At 46.4% G+C, this 17873-nt stretch overlaps 1 protein-coding gene across 2 annotated transcripts in view; it reads left to right on the top strand.

Moving 5' to 3' along the window:
* ARHGAP44 (Rho GTPase activating protein 44) overlaps positions 1–17873 on the top strand; it is a 184821-nt gene that overhangs the window by 153820 nt on the left and 13128 nt on the right. For both annotated transcript variants that reach the window (XM_046675631.1, XM_046675632.1), the window contains exons 14-17: positions 2537–2650; positions 3303–3394; positions 5005–5185; positions 17346–17576. In XM_046675631.1, coding sequence (XP_046531587.1) covers positions 2537–2650; positions 3303–3394; positions 5005–5185; positions 17346–17576 — 618 coding nt within the window. The remainder of the gene's footprint in view (positions 1–2536; positions 2651–3302; positions 3395–5004; positions 5186–17345; positions 17577–17873) is intronic.

Genomic DNA, 17873 nt, shown 5'->3' with positions numbered 1-17873 from the left:
GCAGATGAGGAAACAGACTGACAGGAGCTATGCGACTGTGGAGGCCATTGGCTAAGTCAGTTAAGTTCTTTGATTTGCAAGGAGCAAAGATTAATGCAAGCTGTTTTGAGATATTGGGGGCTTACTGTAAAGATAGGTGTGCATGGACACCTGGGAGAAGCTGACCAAACCTGGAGCTGGGGTTGGCAAGTGTGTCCTTGAGCTAACCTGCGGGAAGAGAGGCCAGGAGAACATTCTCCAGCACCCCGCCATTCACCAGCTATTTTCCGCATTTCTCTCTCTCACTTTTCTTGCTACCCTGAGAACTTTACTTCCCGCTGCTCTGCAGATCTTTTCTCTACCCCAGCTTCTGCTCTTCACACTTTCTCCTTCCTCATCACTTTGTCTTGCCAGCACTGCTCCTGGCCCTGCCACCTCTTCTCGGTGCTTCTTTAGATGCAGATTTTCAGCCTCAGCTCCTGCTGTCATCTGCCTGATTATTTCTGTTTTCCTGGTAAAAATCCCAAGGGTGACAGTGTGGCAGATCCTCAAAAATTAAATGTAGGATTACCATATGATCCAGCATCTCCACTTCTGGGTACATAGATGCCCAAAAGATTTGGAAGCAGGGACTTGCTACCTGCACACTAATGTTCACAGCAGCATTGTCCATAGTAGCCAAGAGGTGGAACCAGCCCAAATTTCCATCTATTTATGATAAGCAAAAGATACATACAGGGCAATATTCAGCCTTAAAAAGGGAGGAATTTCTGATTCTTGCAACAACATGAAAGAACCTTGAAGATGTTATGCTAGATGAAAGAAGCCTGATACAAAAAGACAAATACTGTATGATTCCACTTAGCTGAGGTCCCTGGAGCAGACAAATCCATAGAGTCAGAAAGGAGAAGAGTGGGTGCCAGCGGCTGTGGGGAGTGGGGCATGGAGTCGGGGGGAAGTTATTATTTAAAGGATATAGAGTTTCAGTTTGAGGTGATAAAAAAAATTCTGGAGATGGATAGTGGTGATTGTTGCATAACAATGAAAAGTACTCAATGCTAGTGAACTGTGCACTTAAAAATGGTTAAAAGGGTAAATTTTATATTTTACCACAATTTAAAAAAAATCCAAAAAGTGACAATCAGATCAGTATAACTCATAACGAGCTGCTCACTGCAACCCGAGGCCGCTGGCCAGCTGTGGAGTGACCGTTCTCAGCTTCGGTCCCACATCCTGGTCCAGGCGTGTGGCCTCTTGGAGAGTGTGACATGGTCAGAAGAGGAGGTGGGTGGACTTGGCACAGTGACAGCTTAGGGGCCACGTGGTTGGACCCTGCGTCTGCCGGCCTTTATTCTAGGCTGACAGAAGGTGAGTAAACACTTCCTGAGGGGCAGCTTCACTGTGATCCAAGCAAAATGGGGTAAGAACCACCGCCTTTTGTAACTGAGAGTTCAGGAGAAGGCATGTGCCCCTGGAGTCCGGGGCCTCTTGTCAGAGCCTGGCAGATGTTTAGTATGGTTTGCCAGAGCTGTTTTCGTGTTTCTTTTGTGCATAGCTTCCTTGAAATATAATTCCTATACCACTGTACCCTTTTACAGTGTGCAATTTAGTGTTTTTTTTGTATATTTATAGAGTTGTGCAGATATCACTACTATTTAATTTTGGACCATTTCATCACCCCCAGAAGAAACCCTGTTTCCATTAGCAGTCACTCCCCATTTTCCCCAACCCAGCCCCTGGCGAACACTAGTCTACTTTCTGTCTCTGTCTCTATAGATTTGGCTGTGCTGGACACTTCATATAGATGCAATCATGTGACATGCGGCCTTTTGTGGCTGGCTTCTTTCACTGAGCTTGATGTTTTCAAGGTTCATCCATGTGGTAGCATGTGTCAGTACTTCATTCCTTTTTATGGCTGAAGGGTATTCCATTGTGTGGATGGACTTCTTTTAGTCCATTTATCTGTTCACCCCTTGATAAACATTTGGGTGGTCTCCTCTTTTGGGCTGTATGAATAATGCTGCTGTGAACGTTGGTGTACCAGTGTTTGTGTGTGGACATATTTCTCTTGGGTATATCTCTAGGAGTGGAATTGCTGGGTCACCTGCTAAGCCTACGTTTCGCTTTTTCTTGGCTGGCTCTCAAAGCCCCACTAAGACTAATCCCAGGGACACCACCCCTAGCATGTAGACATCCTGCCGATGACACCTAGATGCTTTACTTCTCACCTCTGCACACAGGGAGGATGGCAAGTGACAGGGGTTTGAAAAGAAGGAGGAACTTGAGGTCATTATATACTGAGTCAAAAGGAAAGATGAAGAATTGTTCTGGCCAGGGTTTATGAAGCAGATGTGGACACTAGCCAGGTGAGATCTGAGTCTGTTTCTGGAGCATTCTCCTGCCCTCCTGACACATGACACGTCTTCATTATATTGCAGGATGCATGAGTCTCGTTGTCAGGAAGATGTGCTACATGAGAGAACTTTCTCTCCAGAGCCGGGGGAACATGGCTGGTGTTGAACCCTAGTTAAACTTGGCCCTTCTAACTTCCTTGCAGATACTTGATCAAATTTTTATCCAAGCTGTCAGAATATCAAGATGTGAACAAGATGACTCCCAGTAACATGGCAATTGTGTTAGGACCCAACCTCCTATGGCCACAAGCGGAAGGGTGAGTACAGGGAGGAAGTAGCATATGGACAATGTATGGGGCCGCAGGGGCCTGGGTGGGATGACTAGGGCCCCAGATAATCACCAGCCTCATTTATTTGTCATGTTTCTCTTTTGGCCTGCTCCTTTTTTAGGCTGAGGGGGAGGCCCAGAATTCTGCAGATTTTTCTCATTGATGGTCTCAGAGCTACAGGTCTGCAGGGAGGGTCTTTCTGAGCTAACCTAGGTCAGCAACAGGTGAGGCAAGCTGGTTCAGGCCTCCTTACGCTCTGTGAAGAGCACGCATCCCAGCATCAGGACCCAGAGGGAGAGAGGGCTGTCTCGAAAGAGAGAACAGAGCTGGAAAGAGGATGAGGCTGACACTTATGAGAATCATACCTCAAGTTGAAAGGCACCTCATGCTTGGTGATTTTGTGTGTATTGCTCATTTACACGTCTCCTAGAAGGAGGACTTCTGTGGTTCTCTGCATTCTGTAGATGGAGAAAGAGAGATTCAGAAAGGTGATGTCTCCTGCCCGAGAGAAAGCCTGCTCTCAGACCTAGTTCCACAGGCTTCCAGTCCAGGGCTCCTTCCTGTGCCATGGGCCCAGGGGCGCCTCTCATCTGGCCTCGGCTGGTTACCCTACCCTGCTTCCTCCACCCTGTGCTTGCAGAAACATCACGGAGATGATGACCACGGTTTCACTGCAGATCGTTGGGATCATTGAACCCATCATCCAGCATGCAGACTGGTTCTTCCCTGGGGGTATGTGGCGCCATCCAGGTGTGGGAGTGGGGGACTGGGGAAGAGCAGGTGTGTCACTGTGAGTTCTGTACCTTTAAAACCAAGTACTGCTGCTCAGAGGTATTGGTTTGTTTTGTTTTTAATCCCCCCACACATGCACACATGCGTGCGCGCACGCACACACACACACACACACACACACACACAAGTGCACTCAGTTATGGGGTGGGAGTCATGGCAGTTTCCTACTTTCTGGCCTGAAGGTGTCCACTGCCTGCACCAACCATGTCCATGGGTTTTACTGATCTAACATCAACACCGTGGTTTCTTTAAATCTATGAATCATGAAATGCTGGAGCAGAAAGGAAAGAGGGATTCTCTGCTTTACAGATGCAAAGGGAAGCTGAGACCCAAGATGAAGGGGACTTTTATTCAGGGTTTCTGGATCACGTGGGTGCCATCCTTTTCTTATTCTAAGCTGTGTCCTTCAAGCTTTCCTCAGCCTGTAAAGGTGGGGCTCAAAGGCAGTGAGATTCTTTTTTCTACCTGGTTCAGAATTAGGCTCTAAAGTCAGCTCCTTAAGAGGGAGTTTCATCCATGCCTCTCAATGGTGGCAGCTTTGAAGAGACAGCAGTTGTTACACTAAATTCAGCATTCCCTTAAGAAAAAGGGGTACCATCCCTTCTGTTTAGTAAACATTAGGGGTATGCTTTCATCTCTGTGAAGCAAGCCATTAACTCATGTGAGGATAAAATGTTAATAATTCTCTGCTCTGTCCAACAGAGATAATCAACTAGTGCTGATCTGACATAAAAGAAGTTTGATTGTCTTTATTTTGTTTCATGTGTTTTGACTGTGAAAGCTCTGAACTGCTAATCTCATAAGACTTCTATTGATGGCATAGAGCTGGCTGAGGGTAGGAAATGAGGATAAAGAAATAAAGGAGACAGGAGTCGAAGGTATAATTCCTTAAGTTCTGTGGAGGAGCTGACTCATTGGCATTGCAGATTAATAGGCTGTGACTAGGAAAGGAGGGGGTGAGTACCCCTGTGTATCCATCTGATGGCTATTAACCTGAGTAGCCTTAGTGAAATCTCTAGTTCTACTCCTTGTTAATTTTTTCTCTTTGGTTTTCCAGAAAGACCACATCATCATCTACAAATAATAATATGACCTCTTATTTTATTTTCTTGACTAATTTCATTGGCTCACACTTCTCCAATAGTTAAATAACAGTGGTGAGAGTGGGCCTTGCTCCTTTTCCTGATTTGATTAAGACTGTTCTGGTGTTTCCCTCTTAAATTTGAGGTTTGAGATAGATGATTTTGTCTTTTTCAGAAAGTACCCATCTGTTCCTGTTGAACTAAGTTTGTTTTTTAATCACAAACGGAAATTGCTTTATTAAATGCCCATCATATTACTATGATAGGTGAGCCCTTGTGTTCACCTATTAATATGATGAATTATATTAAGATGAAGTAATATCAGTAGATGGCCCAATGTTGAACAATGGGACAAACGCCCCTAGGGTTGCAGTGTAAACGAGAGGCCCTCTCTGCTCCTCTCTCTCCTGCCCAAGAAGGGCATGACAGACCTGTAGATTGTGTACACCCATTCTTTCTTGCCCACAGACATAGAGTTCAACATCACAGGGAATTATGGGAGTCCGGTCCATGTGAACCACAACGCCAACTACAGTTCAATGCCCTCCCCAGACATGGACCCCGCTGACCGGCGCCAGCCAGAGCAGGCCCGCCGGCCCCTCAGCGTTGCCACGGATAATATGATGCTGGAGTTTTACAAAAAGGATGGGTATGAACTAGTGTCCCTTTCTCAGTGTTGGGGATTGGAGGAGGGGGCGGTTGGAATGGGTTGACAGGAAGGCTGCCCTTGTTTAGCAGTGGTTTAAATGACTTGTAGCAGTTAAACCGTTACCTCATTCTCACTGCTTTCATCTGTGCTGTTTGGGATGAGTCTCTGGGCTGCTTCCCTTCCTTTGGGCCAGAGGTAAGTGCAGCCTTCTGAACTGACAGTTGTGATTAGTATTGATTAGATCTCATCAAAAGAAAAAAAAGTCGGGCAACAAGGGGAATTAAAAAATATATATATATATAAACACTTTATTTTGACTCAGAGTTTATAAATGTATGTTAATTCTCAAATGGGTAATGGTTTTACTTTGATGATGGGCCTGCTCATTTGCATTCCTCAGCAATATTCTTGCATTAAAAACACCTTGAATGTATAGTTTAATATTCCCAGTTTTAGTCTCCTTAAAACAGAGAGAAAACCTAAAACTTAAAGCAGTCTGAGTGTAGAATCCTTGTAAGTTTATGAGATCTTTTTCCTGTCCTTTATGATTGACACCTGCACCAACTTGGATGCAGTTGTTAGGAGACTCATAAATGCATTCAACTTAATTTGCATAGCAGTGACCCTCTCACACTCATATTAAATTAGTTTGCATAATATGATTCCCAAAACAAGTAAAATGGGCATAAACAGGTTTTATAATGAGCACAGCTGATTCATGGTAAGCATCAGCTCAGCTATGGGAACCAAAATGTGTGGACTTTTGAGTGTTCAGCAAGCTGAAGGCATCAGCTAATATGTCAGAAGGAATGGATTGCATTGCTTGGTCAAGCGAGTCAACTGAGTGAACTTTGGTTGGGAATTAAAAATTACTACTATAAAATAAAGTTTAGCAACCACTCCTTCAAAATAGATAGGAGCGGGGCCAGCCTTGTGGTGTAGTGGGTGGATTCAGCACACTCTGCTTCAGTGACTCAGGTTCTCGGGTTCAGATCCCAGGCGCTACCCTACATCACTTGTCAGCCATGCTGTGGTGGCGACCCACATACAAAATAGAGGAAGATTGGCACAGATGTTAGTTTAGGGCAAATCTTCCTCAGCAAAAACAAACAAGCAAAAAAAAGAGCATAAAGCACCAAATGGGAATGTCAGAAATTCAGACAGAAGGAAGTAGAGTAACTACAACCTTCTGTTTCCCTGTCAGACCACTAGGCAACTAGGAAGATCTCTTTGTTTGAGAGGCATATGGCCTAAAGGGCTTCAAATGGAAGGCTGAAAACCAAGTACTGTAGAGGTGTTGAGTCTTACTTTTCACCTCTTCTTTTCTGAGTGGAGTTGGCCTTGAGACATACATCTCTGTCCTGTGATGATGGAGGAGTATTCAGAAGGGCCAGCATCCCTGCTTGTTACCTTACCCACCAGAGACCCTTTATGTGTAAGGTGGGTGGGATTGTTTATCTGCTCTCTGCTGTTTGTTGTTCTCTATCAGATGGGGAAAGAAAAACTGGAAATTCTTAGATATTGAAGGGATTAGGGGAAAATTTCTTAAATCTGTTAAAAAGAGCATACCTAGATCTGATCTTTGCATCATGTGAGAGAGAGTCAGAAAGACAGAGATGGAGACAGAGAGAGACAAAGATACAGAGAGAGATAGCAAGTGCATGGCAATTTGTTTTTAAAACTTTGTTTAGGAACCAGCTCCGTGGCCGAGTGGTTAAGTTTTTTTTTTTTTTTTTAAACAAATTTTTTTTTTTTTTTTTAGATTTTATTTTTTCCTTTTTCTCCCCAAAGCCACCCGGTACACAGTTGTATATTCTTTGTTATGGGTCTTTCTAGTTGTGGCATGTGGGACGCCGCCTCAGCGTGGTTTGATGAGCAGTGTCATATCCGCGCCCAGGATTCGAACCAACGAAACACTGGGCCGCCTGCAGCGGAGCACGTGAACTTAACCGCTCGGCCACGGGGCCAGCCCCCGGAGTGGTTAAGTTTGCGCCCTCCGCTGCGGCGGCCCAGGGTTCGGATCCTGGGCGTGGACATGGCACCGCTCGTCAGGCCATGTTGAGGCGGTGTCCCACATCCCATAAGTAGAAGGACATGCAACTAAGATATACAACTGTGTACATGGGGTTTGGGGGAGATTAGGCAGAAAAAAAAAAGATTGACAACAGTTGTTAGCCCAGGTGCCAATCTTTGAAAAAAAAAAAAACCTTTGTTTAAGCCACTCAGTTCCTTTGTGAAGTCTCTCTAGCAGAGGGAAGGCCCCAGAGGGCCTCCTTTGGTCCCAGCTGTTCCTGCAGCAGAGGCGTGTGCCTCCATCCTCCCTGCTGGACCTCATCGGACTCCTGTTACCCTCCAAAAAGCAATCCAGATGACCTCTAAGAGAGAGTGACCGCTGTGGGATCTCAGGACATTCAAAGTCCGCTGGCCCGCATAGTATTCAGGCAGATGCAGAAGCTTAAAAGATGATGTTTTAAGTAGGTGCCTCATCTCTGATCAAGTTCTCTCTCTCTCGCTCAGAACTTTGTAAATGATGTGCCCGTTCTGCATACTGTTCTTATTTAAAGCTGAAACTGCCACCATGTACTTTCAGGATACAGAAGATGCACTACATAAATAATTGTTGCCCATGAAATGAATACATGTTACGTATAACTTTGTATTAAACATTAAATTAAGTGGAGGGCTTACCGGTTTAGGGTCACCCTCGCTGAGTTGTCTGGGGCGTCAGCACATATGTTTTAAGGTACAGGGAGCTTGTCAATGATCAGTTCTTAACTGGCTTTAAGAGAAACCGAAACCTCAAGTTGTGAGTAAGTGTTTTGGGGGAGAGGAAAGGAACTTGCATCAGCTGAGTCCCTGTGTTATTTTTGCAGTATTAGGGCTATTCTCCACATTTGTCCCCATTTCTGAACATTTAAAGTCTATAAGATGCATTTCATAGTCTTCTAACCACCACTTGAAACACTGACAAATTAAAGCTCACTTTATTGAAGTTTTTTGGTCAGGTTAAAAAAGAATATCATCAATTATATGTCAATAAAGCTGTTACTTTTAAAAAAAGGAAATTGGGGGAAGAAAAATTGCATAACATTTGAAAGAAATGGTAAGTTTCCCATCCGTGCCAGTGACATTTTCCTGAGCTGAAGCCAGTCATGTCCTAGATATCATACAAAGCAGTTTACTCCCATCCCAGCTCCTGGCTTTGGTCTTGATGTGTTTCTGAGTTATGAGGACACAAGAAACTGACTTTCTTTGGCAAGTCCTGGGGTCAGATTTGGGAGCTCACATATACATTTTTCATGTCTGCGGTAGGCACGATACTGACCCCCCAAAGATATCAGGTCCTAAGCCCTGGAACCTGTAGATATCACCTTATTTGGGAAAAGGGTCTTTGCAGATGTGATTAAAATGAGGATCTTGAAATAAGGAGATTACTCTGGATTATCAGAATGGGCCCTAAATGCAATCACATGTGTCCTAAGACGGTGGCAGAGGGAGATCTGACATATACACACAGAGAAGGAGAGACATGAAGATGGAGCAGAGAGATTTGAAGATATGGCCAAGAGAGATTGGAAGATGTGGCTGCAAGCCAAGGAATGCCAACAGCCACCAGGAGCTGGAAGAGACCAGGAACAGATTCTCTCTGGAGCCTCTGGAGGGAGCGCAGCCGTGCTGACCCCTTGATCTCAGCCCAGTGAGACTGAGTTTGGACCTCTGGCCCCCAGAACTGTGGGAGAATAAATTTCTGTTGTTACAGTACCCACCAGAAAGTAATACATCCCTCCCCGGTAGCTACACACCAGGAGCTTCATGGTAAAGATGGCAACAGGTGCTCTGATCCTCCTCCCATTGAGGATTGAAATCTAATTGTCCTCCCTTTGACTCTGAGTTGGCCTCTGTGACTTAACGAACACAGTGTGGTGGAAGTGATGTTCTGGAACTTCTGAAGCTAGGTTAGAAAAAGCGTTATTGATTACGCCTTGGTCTCTTGGAATACTTGTTCTTGAAACTCAGCTACCTCACTGTGTGAGAGTACAAGCAGCCCCTTGGAGAGAAACTGAAGCCCCGAACCTTCATTCCCAGCCAAGCACCGAGCTGACAGCCAGCACCAACTTACCGGCTTTGTGAGGGAATCGTCTTGGAGACTTCCAGGCCAACTCAAGCCACCTCAGCTAGTGCTGTGTAGGGTAGACAGCTGTCCCTGTCTAACTCTGCCAAAACTGTGCATTTGCAACCTAGATAAATAAGCTACTAAGTTTTGAGGGGGTTTGTTATGCAAAACAAGAGAGCTAGAACAAACTTTAAAAAAAGAATACTAGTGTCCTGCACCCCCCCAACCCCCACTCCTCCAGTCTGATTTAACTGGCCTGGGCTGGGATTCAGGCCCTGGTATTTTTTAAAAGTGTCTCAGATGATTCTAATGTGCATCTAGGGTTGAGAACCACTGAATCACAAAAAATTTTTGCCATTCTGAATAAAGAATTTGGCAATGATACCATTCTTAAAAATTTATCAGAACTTTCCTACTTTAGCCATTGAATGTTGGTGTGACATACAGACCTTCCTAACCCTGCCAACGCTCTGAGTGACAGTATTGAGTAGGTCACGCTAGGGCTGTCTGCACTTTCCTAAGCTCCCGCTTAGAAATTTTAGGGTGCAGGTTGGTATGTATTTTTAACGTCTTGTTTGTATTGTTTTTTGTTTGTTTATTTGTTTTATAGAATAGTGATATTTGTTTCTTGGTTCATTCTTTTCAAATAATAAATTAAAGTAACCTTGCAAATCCCTTCTATTTTTTTGACATTGGCGGAAGTATTATCCCTGGTCATGTAAAATACTTTATATGAAAGACTTACTGCCTCCAAAAAAGTTGGCCAGGATGTCTATACTTTCTTGCCCATTGGTCAAGATGGATCCACAGACCCTAAGCATTTGTCAGATGTGTCCATTGGCTGCGTCCCCTGCACAATCTGAACAAACTCAGCTGGGATCGTTGAGGGGCCCATGGAAAAGCACAGAGGCAGGAACAGAAATGACATCAGCGATGAAGTCTCCTTCCTAGCTTCACTTCTCTACCCTGCTGATGGCTATCTTCTTCCCTCTTTCTACCGCTGCTTCCACTCCCTGCCCATTGCCAGCCTCAGACTTCAGACAGACCTCGCCAGTCCCGCCCCTGCCCCCACCTTACACACCGTTTCCTTGATGCCCGCTTTCCCTGCTGCCTGTTTGCTTCCATCTGCATCTGGCCCATGCTCTCTACACTTGCTGGCTGACACATCTCTCCCACTACCCTGTCTAGTTCTAGCCTAAACCCACGGGTGGCAAGGCACCACAGCATCTGGGAAGCTGCCTGCAGACTCTGGGATCCCAGTGCGATGGCAGTCTGTCCACAGAGATCCCAATGACCTTGGCTCTTTAAACTCAGAAGACCAATGTGCACTCTTCTTTCGAGTCTTGAAATCTGACATGCCTGTAACCATTTCACATGCTCCACAGAGGTCTGGTCCTCAGAGGTCCTCTACCAGAGCCAGTTAACAGCAACCAAATCTCTTTGAGGGTATTTATACCAGAGCTAGCGATCTCTCCTGGAGCTCAGTTTGATGTGTGACACATTCTCAATTTGTACTTGAGAGCTGCTCTGTGATGGGTCTTGTCCGACCCATCTGGATCTTAACCTAGAGGCTCTGTAATTTGGAATAGGCACGTTTAATTAAGAAGGTTTGAGAGCAATCTGAGTCGTGCTCTATGTAATACTATTTCCACTGATTTTTGGTTATATTGGGGTCTGGGGATGGAAATCTGGGGTCTAGTGAGTTCCTGAAACCCATGATTCAACACATTTAAGCCAATTTCTTTACCATATGACTTCTTAGGGTCTTTAACATGCGTTACGTGCCACAAATCTTCAAAACAAGGCTGTGACATGCATAATTTCCCAAATTTATTAGATCATAAAGCCTATTGTCATGAAATAATCAGAACTTGTGCTCCAAGAGATTTGTGTTTGTAATTGTAGATACTGAGGTCTTCTGTAGACCCGCAGTGGAAGGATGGTCAGCACATAAAAGACAGTAGCCCTGAAAGGAATTAAATCATGGGTAGAAGGTGTAATAATTTTATTCCAGGTAGGAGCCTGAACCTATAAGGCAGGCTTACCTAGAGAGTCATCCTGGATACCAGTGGAAAATGTGACTCATATTTTGGATTTGGATTGATTGAATGGACTCTTGAGAGGTATATTCTTGTCCCAGGTCTCACCTCAGCTTCCACATTTCCAGGATTTACACATTTATAGAGGCTCAGACCAAGTGTGTGAAATGTTGCCAGTTGACTCGGCCTTTCTTTGTACTGGAGAGGTGAAGAAACTGTTATTAAGTATTTAGGAGAGGAGTCATCCCGAGAGGAGCTGGGAAACACCTGACTCTGGCCTCCCTGGCTGAGTGTAGGCAAAGCTCAGTCAGATGTCCAGCTTCCCTTCTCTCTCACATTGGCACCCACAGGCCCTGGCCTCCAAGTTCATCTTGAGCAGTCCCTGAACTTCCAAGGCTTCAGGGGATGTGTGGGGAACCACCAGGTTTGCTTGTCTCCTCTCTCTCGGCTGGCCTTTGGTAAATGTGACTGATCTCCAGGACAAAATTCGAAACCTCCTGATCTCTATAGACCTGAATACTTTAAAGCCATTTATTGTACACATCTCTGGCTAGGATTGTTCCTGACCAGGGTTCAAAAACAGCACGGCAGATGTCTGTCCTACAGGAGCAAAAAGAAAACCAGAAATCAGCTGCTAACCCCTGACGACTTATTACCTAGAATTATCCACAGCCAGCTTCTGCTCAGTGATAAATGCGTTCTGCCTGTGGATACCAAATCTTCTTGGAGCTGGAGCTTCCAACTTTCAGATTTTGGCTTTTTCTTTTTTCTTTTCTGGGCAGGCCTTTGTCTCTTTAATTTTTTAAGGTCCTGGATCTTATGCTTTCCCTGTGTGGCCTACCAGGTTACAGACTTTAACACAATGATGCTCCTTCACTGCCTGCATCAAGGAGACATTGAAAAGTCTAACCTTTCCCACCCTGTGTGCAAAAAATAACCCTATGTGAAGTTGTCCTGTGAACGTGCCCAGTATGAACTTTGGGATCAGGCTCTCTGGGTTCGAATCCTGGCCATGTGATCTTAGGAAAATACTTAACCTCTGAATGCCTTCGTGTCTTTATGTGTGAAATAGGAAAATAATAGTAAGCACTACCCTCAGAGTTATTTCTGAGCATTAATTAAGATATTGCTTATGAAGTGTTTAGAACAATGTCTGGCGCATGGTAAATCTCAGCTGTTTTTAGTACACACACTGGATTTTTGAGTGATGTTATCATGTTTTTAAGATAGCAATGTGACTGGGTGTCCTTCTCCATTCATGGGGCACCCTGAGCAAGCCCTTTCTTTGGCACCTCAATAAACACTTCAGATGTTTTTATGTCTTCACCCTGCCATGAGCAATTGGGATAATTCTGCAAGCACAGAATATACTAAACCAAAATGGAGTAGCCAAGGATGTGAGAGGTTGCAGGAGGCTCCTCGCCACATGGAAGACCTTCTGTATTCAGGAAGGATTGTGGCCATTCCTGCCTGAGCCTCCTGCAGCCTATCACAGTCTGTCTTTCCAAGAACCTTTCAGCCAAGATGACCTTTCTTGTCCTTTCCTTCTTTCCTGCCCTGGTGACCTGGGCCGAGCAATAAGACTTGGGGGCATTGTGAGGATCCCTTCTTTATTTTTCTGTTCGTTAAGCCTAGGATCATCCAAGCAGGCTTTCAGTATCCTGTCCTCTGAAACACACATGGGCCCATCTAACTCACCAGATTCCTAGAAGACTAGGAACCTAGGAGAAAACAACTCTTACTTACCTCTGTTCCTTGTGTTTTGTTCCCTTCCCTACTTCTACCAGAGAAGCCACCCCAAAATATTTTAATGTTTAGGGCCAGTGTTAGGAAGGGAAGAAATCTGACGGCAGACGCTGTAAACCAGGTGACGACCCAGATGAGGTCTTTCTGATATCTCCATCTCATACTGTGCCTGATTGACTGACACAGTATCCTCCTTTCCCCCTTCAATCAGCCTGGTCTAGACCCGAGTTCACTCTCTTTTTTTCTCCCTGGGAATTTTTTTTCTTACATTGTCCACACTTGGCACCTACAAGGACAGAACATCATCATCATCAAGGCTAGTGCTTATTAATTTCTCAGTAGGTGCTAAGTAATTTGTGCACTCTCTTCTATTTGTTCTTTACAACTGCCCTCAGAGAGATGGGGACATTATTACTCCCATTTTACAGAGGATAATCAGAGGACTGTCACACAGTTAGTAATGGGAAAATCTGGAATTTAAATCTTAAATCCCCTTTCCAAAGCCCATACTCTTGCCCACAGGGCTGTGCTGCTCCCTAGAAGAAATAAGGTGAGCAGGACAGGGAATGGGGTCACCACATCATGGAGCTGCCACTCCAGCTGCACCGCAATCTAGCTACCAGGCCTTTCCCTTCTCTCCATCAGGATGTCATATGATTCTCTGCATCTCCAACTTGTCAACCCCATAAAATATCATTTACATAGCTAGACATACCTCTTACCAGGCACTCTTGTGTTTCCCATCTCTCACACACCACCACAACCCCGTTGCATGACCGCTTGGCTTCCACTCCTAAGTAACAGTCCAAGGGTGTGCTAAATATATCTTAGCACTCAATCATTGATAAATTACCTTCATGGAAATGTTGGAAGTGGGATGGAAGGTATTAGCCTCATTCTGTAGATGAGGAGAGAGCTCTACTGAGTCAATGAATGGTTTAACTAGGTCTGGAGGACTGAATCCTTCTAGAACCTATTCCATGATAGAGTCTCTCAAGAAAAATACAAAGTATGGCTGAGGATAAGTTACTTATAAATATAAGGTCCTGGTAGACTGGGAAGAGTTTAACAGGGCAGATTGTACTTCACTGGGGCTACCTTGCCAAGCTGAGGATTTGTCACCTGGCCTACCCAACATGAATCCCCTGGTGAGTGGGTGAGAACTCTGGATTCCCCACCCCTAGCCTCCTTACCCTAAAAGAGGAGTGGGAGGCACGTGTTAGGGTCAGCTCCCAGCTGTTGCAGGACATCCTCTCCTGCCACCTTGCTCCCTCTTCTCAGGAGGCAGGGAAAGCCAGAAGAGAGGCTTTGCCTGAGGTCACCTCCTTGACTCTGCTATGTATTCCTGCCTTCCGCAGATGGATTTCCAAACCCTTTGCTTCTTCCTGGCCTCTGGCTTCTTGCTTCCTCCTTGATTCAACTGTAAAGAGATTGAAAACCAAGTTCTTCTTGGTTTTCACCAGAAGTAGTGGGCCATGAGAAATACTTTACATCCAGACTGGCCTTAGGTGTCTATGTAGTGACTTCTAATGGAGTCCATTGTTCTTGATTAATTGCACTTCCATGTCACTCCTTTCTTGGCAAACACAAGCAGTTTCTTGATTCTGGCTAGTGTTGCTTCTTTATGCGATAGAACAATGAACACAAACTCATGAACTGCTGATAGAACCTTCTAGTTGTATTCTTCCATCTTTGAATAGCTTCCCCTCCTCGCAGCGTGCCAAGCAATTTTACCAGTTTTGTCGTCAGGGTGAGTTCTATCTAGACTTTGAAACATTTAAATATAAATATAGAGTTATCTGTACCAATTCGCTTCTGAAAGTAAATATGCTTTTAGGGCTCCAACAGTATTGCTATTGCCTTTGTGATTGATTCCCTCTGGGAAAATTGTATTACTTTTTGAAAATATCAGTGAACATTTGATGTATGTTCACTGTGACCACGTGATGCTGCCTCCCACAAGGAAGTAATTTCAGCTGGGAAGGTGGTGATTACAGATGGCACAACAGTCTCTTTGTAAAAGCAGAAGTGTATGGTCAGCCCTTATTTCTTGATTGCTGACGTTTTGCCCCTGACATTTCGTAGGTCTCCTTGGTCCACACCCCATACCCCAGCTGGCTCCTTCCCTTGTAAACCAGGAGAAGATCACCGGGTAGCCTGGTGTCTGAGGTTGCTGATGCTGGAAGATGCCGCTGGAAGTAGAAAGCATCCCCCACCCACCCTGATCCTGAAGTTCATGCCTTCTCCCACCCCCACCAATGGCACAGGTCTTCCTAAGTGAAAGAGAACAGCGTAAGGAAGAGGAGACAGGATGAGGCTTACATCCCTTAGGGCTCCTTCTCCTGATCACCATGGGAAACATCTTGCACACCTGCCATCTTCTCTGACCATTGCAACCAAGTGGTATCAGTTCTCTTTCCCTAGGGGAATATTAAACTTTTTGCTCTTTTCATCCTGATAAATTCTGAAGCCCAAAGAGCATAGTTTGATACTCCCTCATGGCCCACTTTAAATATCGGGATGCAACTGGATCCTGTGCCAGAGTTTTGAGTGGCCTCCAAGAGTGATTCTGGATCTCTATAGAAGGTCCTTGTTTATTAGTGGAGGGTCCTCAGACCCGAGATGGCTTGAAAGCTAATGGGTCCAGGAAAGAGACAATCCCTTCCCCCAAGGTACCTCCTCAGAGCCATCCAAGGGAGATGAGAAGGATGAGCAATGATCCTACACATGCAAAGGTCTCTGGGGATCCTACAGAGGAGAGAGCGTCAGGAAGCTGTCCATATCCACGTCTCCACTGTGCACCTCACTGCAGATTCCATCCCGAAGCATATTCCCTTAAAGGACCCAAATCCCACCTGCTACAACCAATCTGAAAACTTGAACCTTGTTTTTTAATCTTGCTGCACCTCTGCAAGGTAACTGTGACCTTAAGTGGACAGGATTTCATGGTGTCATAGCTCTGTGCTTCTGACCAGTGTGGGTGAGAGTAAGCACTCAGTAACCTCATACCCCACTGTGCATTCACGTGGTAGAGACTGGTGCTGACGAGGAGACCTGTGTTCTCCCTGCGTGAATATCTGTGTCTCCCTTAATGCTAGAAATATTAGCTCTTGTCTTAGTCACTGAAGGCCTTGACTGTTTATTACAGGACCAGTCACCTCTTGGACTGGGAAGTGACCACCTCCTAAGTCACGTAGCTTAGAAGCGAGCAGATGGCTACTTCCACTGATTCTTTTTCTCCATTATGACACCCTCCCCTCACCTGTGCCCCTCTAGGCACTGATAGCAACTCTTCAGCTGCTCTTTATTCTGCTGTGTGCTTGATAGGATATGATGTCCATCCATACAAATAGAAGAGTCACTTTAAATTGAAAGAATTTCATGGCACAATAAAAGCCCCACGCTTAGCCCCTGAGCCACAAGAGATGACCTGTATGTCCATAGGAAGGCGTAGTTTCTTTGACACTAATATCTGTATGTTTCTGTCCCTGCAGCCTTAGGAAAATCCAAAGGTACGGTATCCTCGGGTAGCCTCGAGGCCACGTTCGGTCTCGGAAAGCCCAGCAAGCTGTGCCTTAGTGAGCGCTGCCAGAGGGTGAATGTGCCGTGTTTGGTTGCTTGGCCGACTTACTTGAAGCTGACTGTGTTCCCATCATTAAAATTAAAGCCCCTGGTGACCATAGGCATGGTCAGTCCCTTCCCTGCTGTGTAGATAAGTGGGTGTGGCCAGCAGAGGTGGTAGCTTGGCCAGGGTCCTGGGCTTGAGCACGAATCCCGAGTGGGTCCTGTGCTCTAGACCTCCAAGTGACAGAAGAAGAAGGATGGATATTTAGATGTCTCCTGCTGGTCAGTGCGAGTTCCAGTCTGACGCCGCCCGGGTCCCTATCCTGCCCACCTCCATCTCCCGCTTGGGAGGAGTGAGTGCCCCGCAGAGAGGCCGCATTCTGCTCTGAGGGAAGCTTGGATTCCACGCCCAGATCCTAAGGCCAGCTGGCTTTGGCAGAGGGTGGAAGCCAGCTGGCAGCTGTGCCAGGGCCGCTGGTGTGTGGCCCGGCCTGGAGCAGCCAGGGTGCTCCGAGCGTCGCCTGCCCGGCCGTCCGCGGAGCACGGTAGATGCCTCGCTTCCCTGGGCCCAGGAGGGTGCTAAGGCTGTGCTGCTGTTCTCCTAACGCGGACGTGCTTGAATGTGTCCGCTTCGTGGGGGAGGGAGCCTGTCGCCTGTCACTCGTGGGTAAGCAGGTGTCTTTGTGTCCCTCGTCAGCATGGGCGTGAGGGTCATGGACACATCCTGGGTGGCTCGAAGAGGCTCCTCGGCCGGCCGGAAAGCATCGTGCGCCCCGCCCCCGATGCAGCCCCCTGCCCCGCCCGCCGAGCCGGCAGCGCCCCTGCCATCGCCAGTGCCCGAGCAGCCCCCGGACGGCCCGGCCTCAGCGGCGCCTTCGCTCTCTCCATCTGGCCTGGGCCTGCAGCCCAGCGCCGCCGAGCGGACCAGGTAAGCGGCCCCGCAGCGGGGGCGGGCGGCGCGATGCGCGGAGGGTGGCCGGCTCTGCTGCACCGCTCCGGGCCTCTTGGACTCTGTCATCTCCCGAGTTCGCGTTCGCGTTCGGCTTTCTCCGTCGTGCTGGCACCCAGTAAGTCATTCACAGCTCCCTGGATTATCAGATAAAGCTCAGGCTTCCCAAGAATAGCATCCCCAAGAAACCGTGAAAGGCTGCAGCTTGCTCAAGAGAGCGAGGACTCTGAGTTCCCACCTCTGCGTTTCCACCTTCCTATGCCTGTAGTGTCCTTC

The sequence above is a fragment of the Equus quagga genome, chromosome 11, assembly GCF_021613505.1.
Source record: "Equus quagga isolate Etosha38 chromosome 11, UCLA_HA_Equagga_1.0, whole genome shotgun sequence".
Lineage (NCBI taxonomy): Eukaryota > Metazoa > Chordata > Mammalia > Perissodactyla > Equidae > Equus > Equus quagga.
Note: the sequence above shows the minus strand (reverse complement) of the source record. Positions and strands in the feature narration are given on the sequence as shown.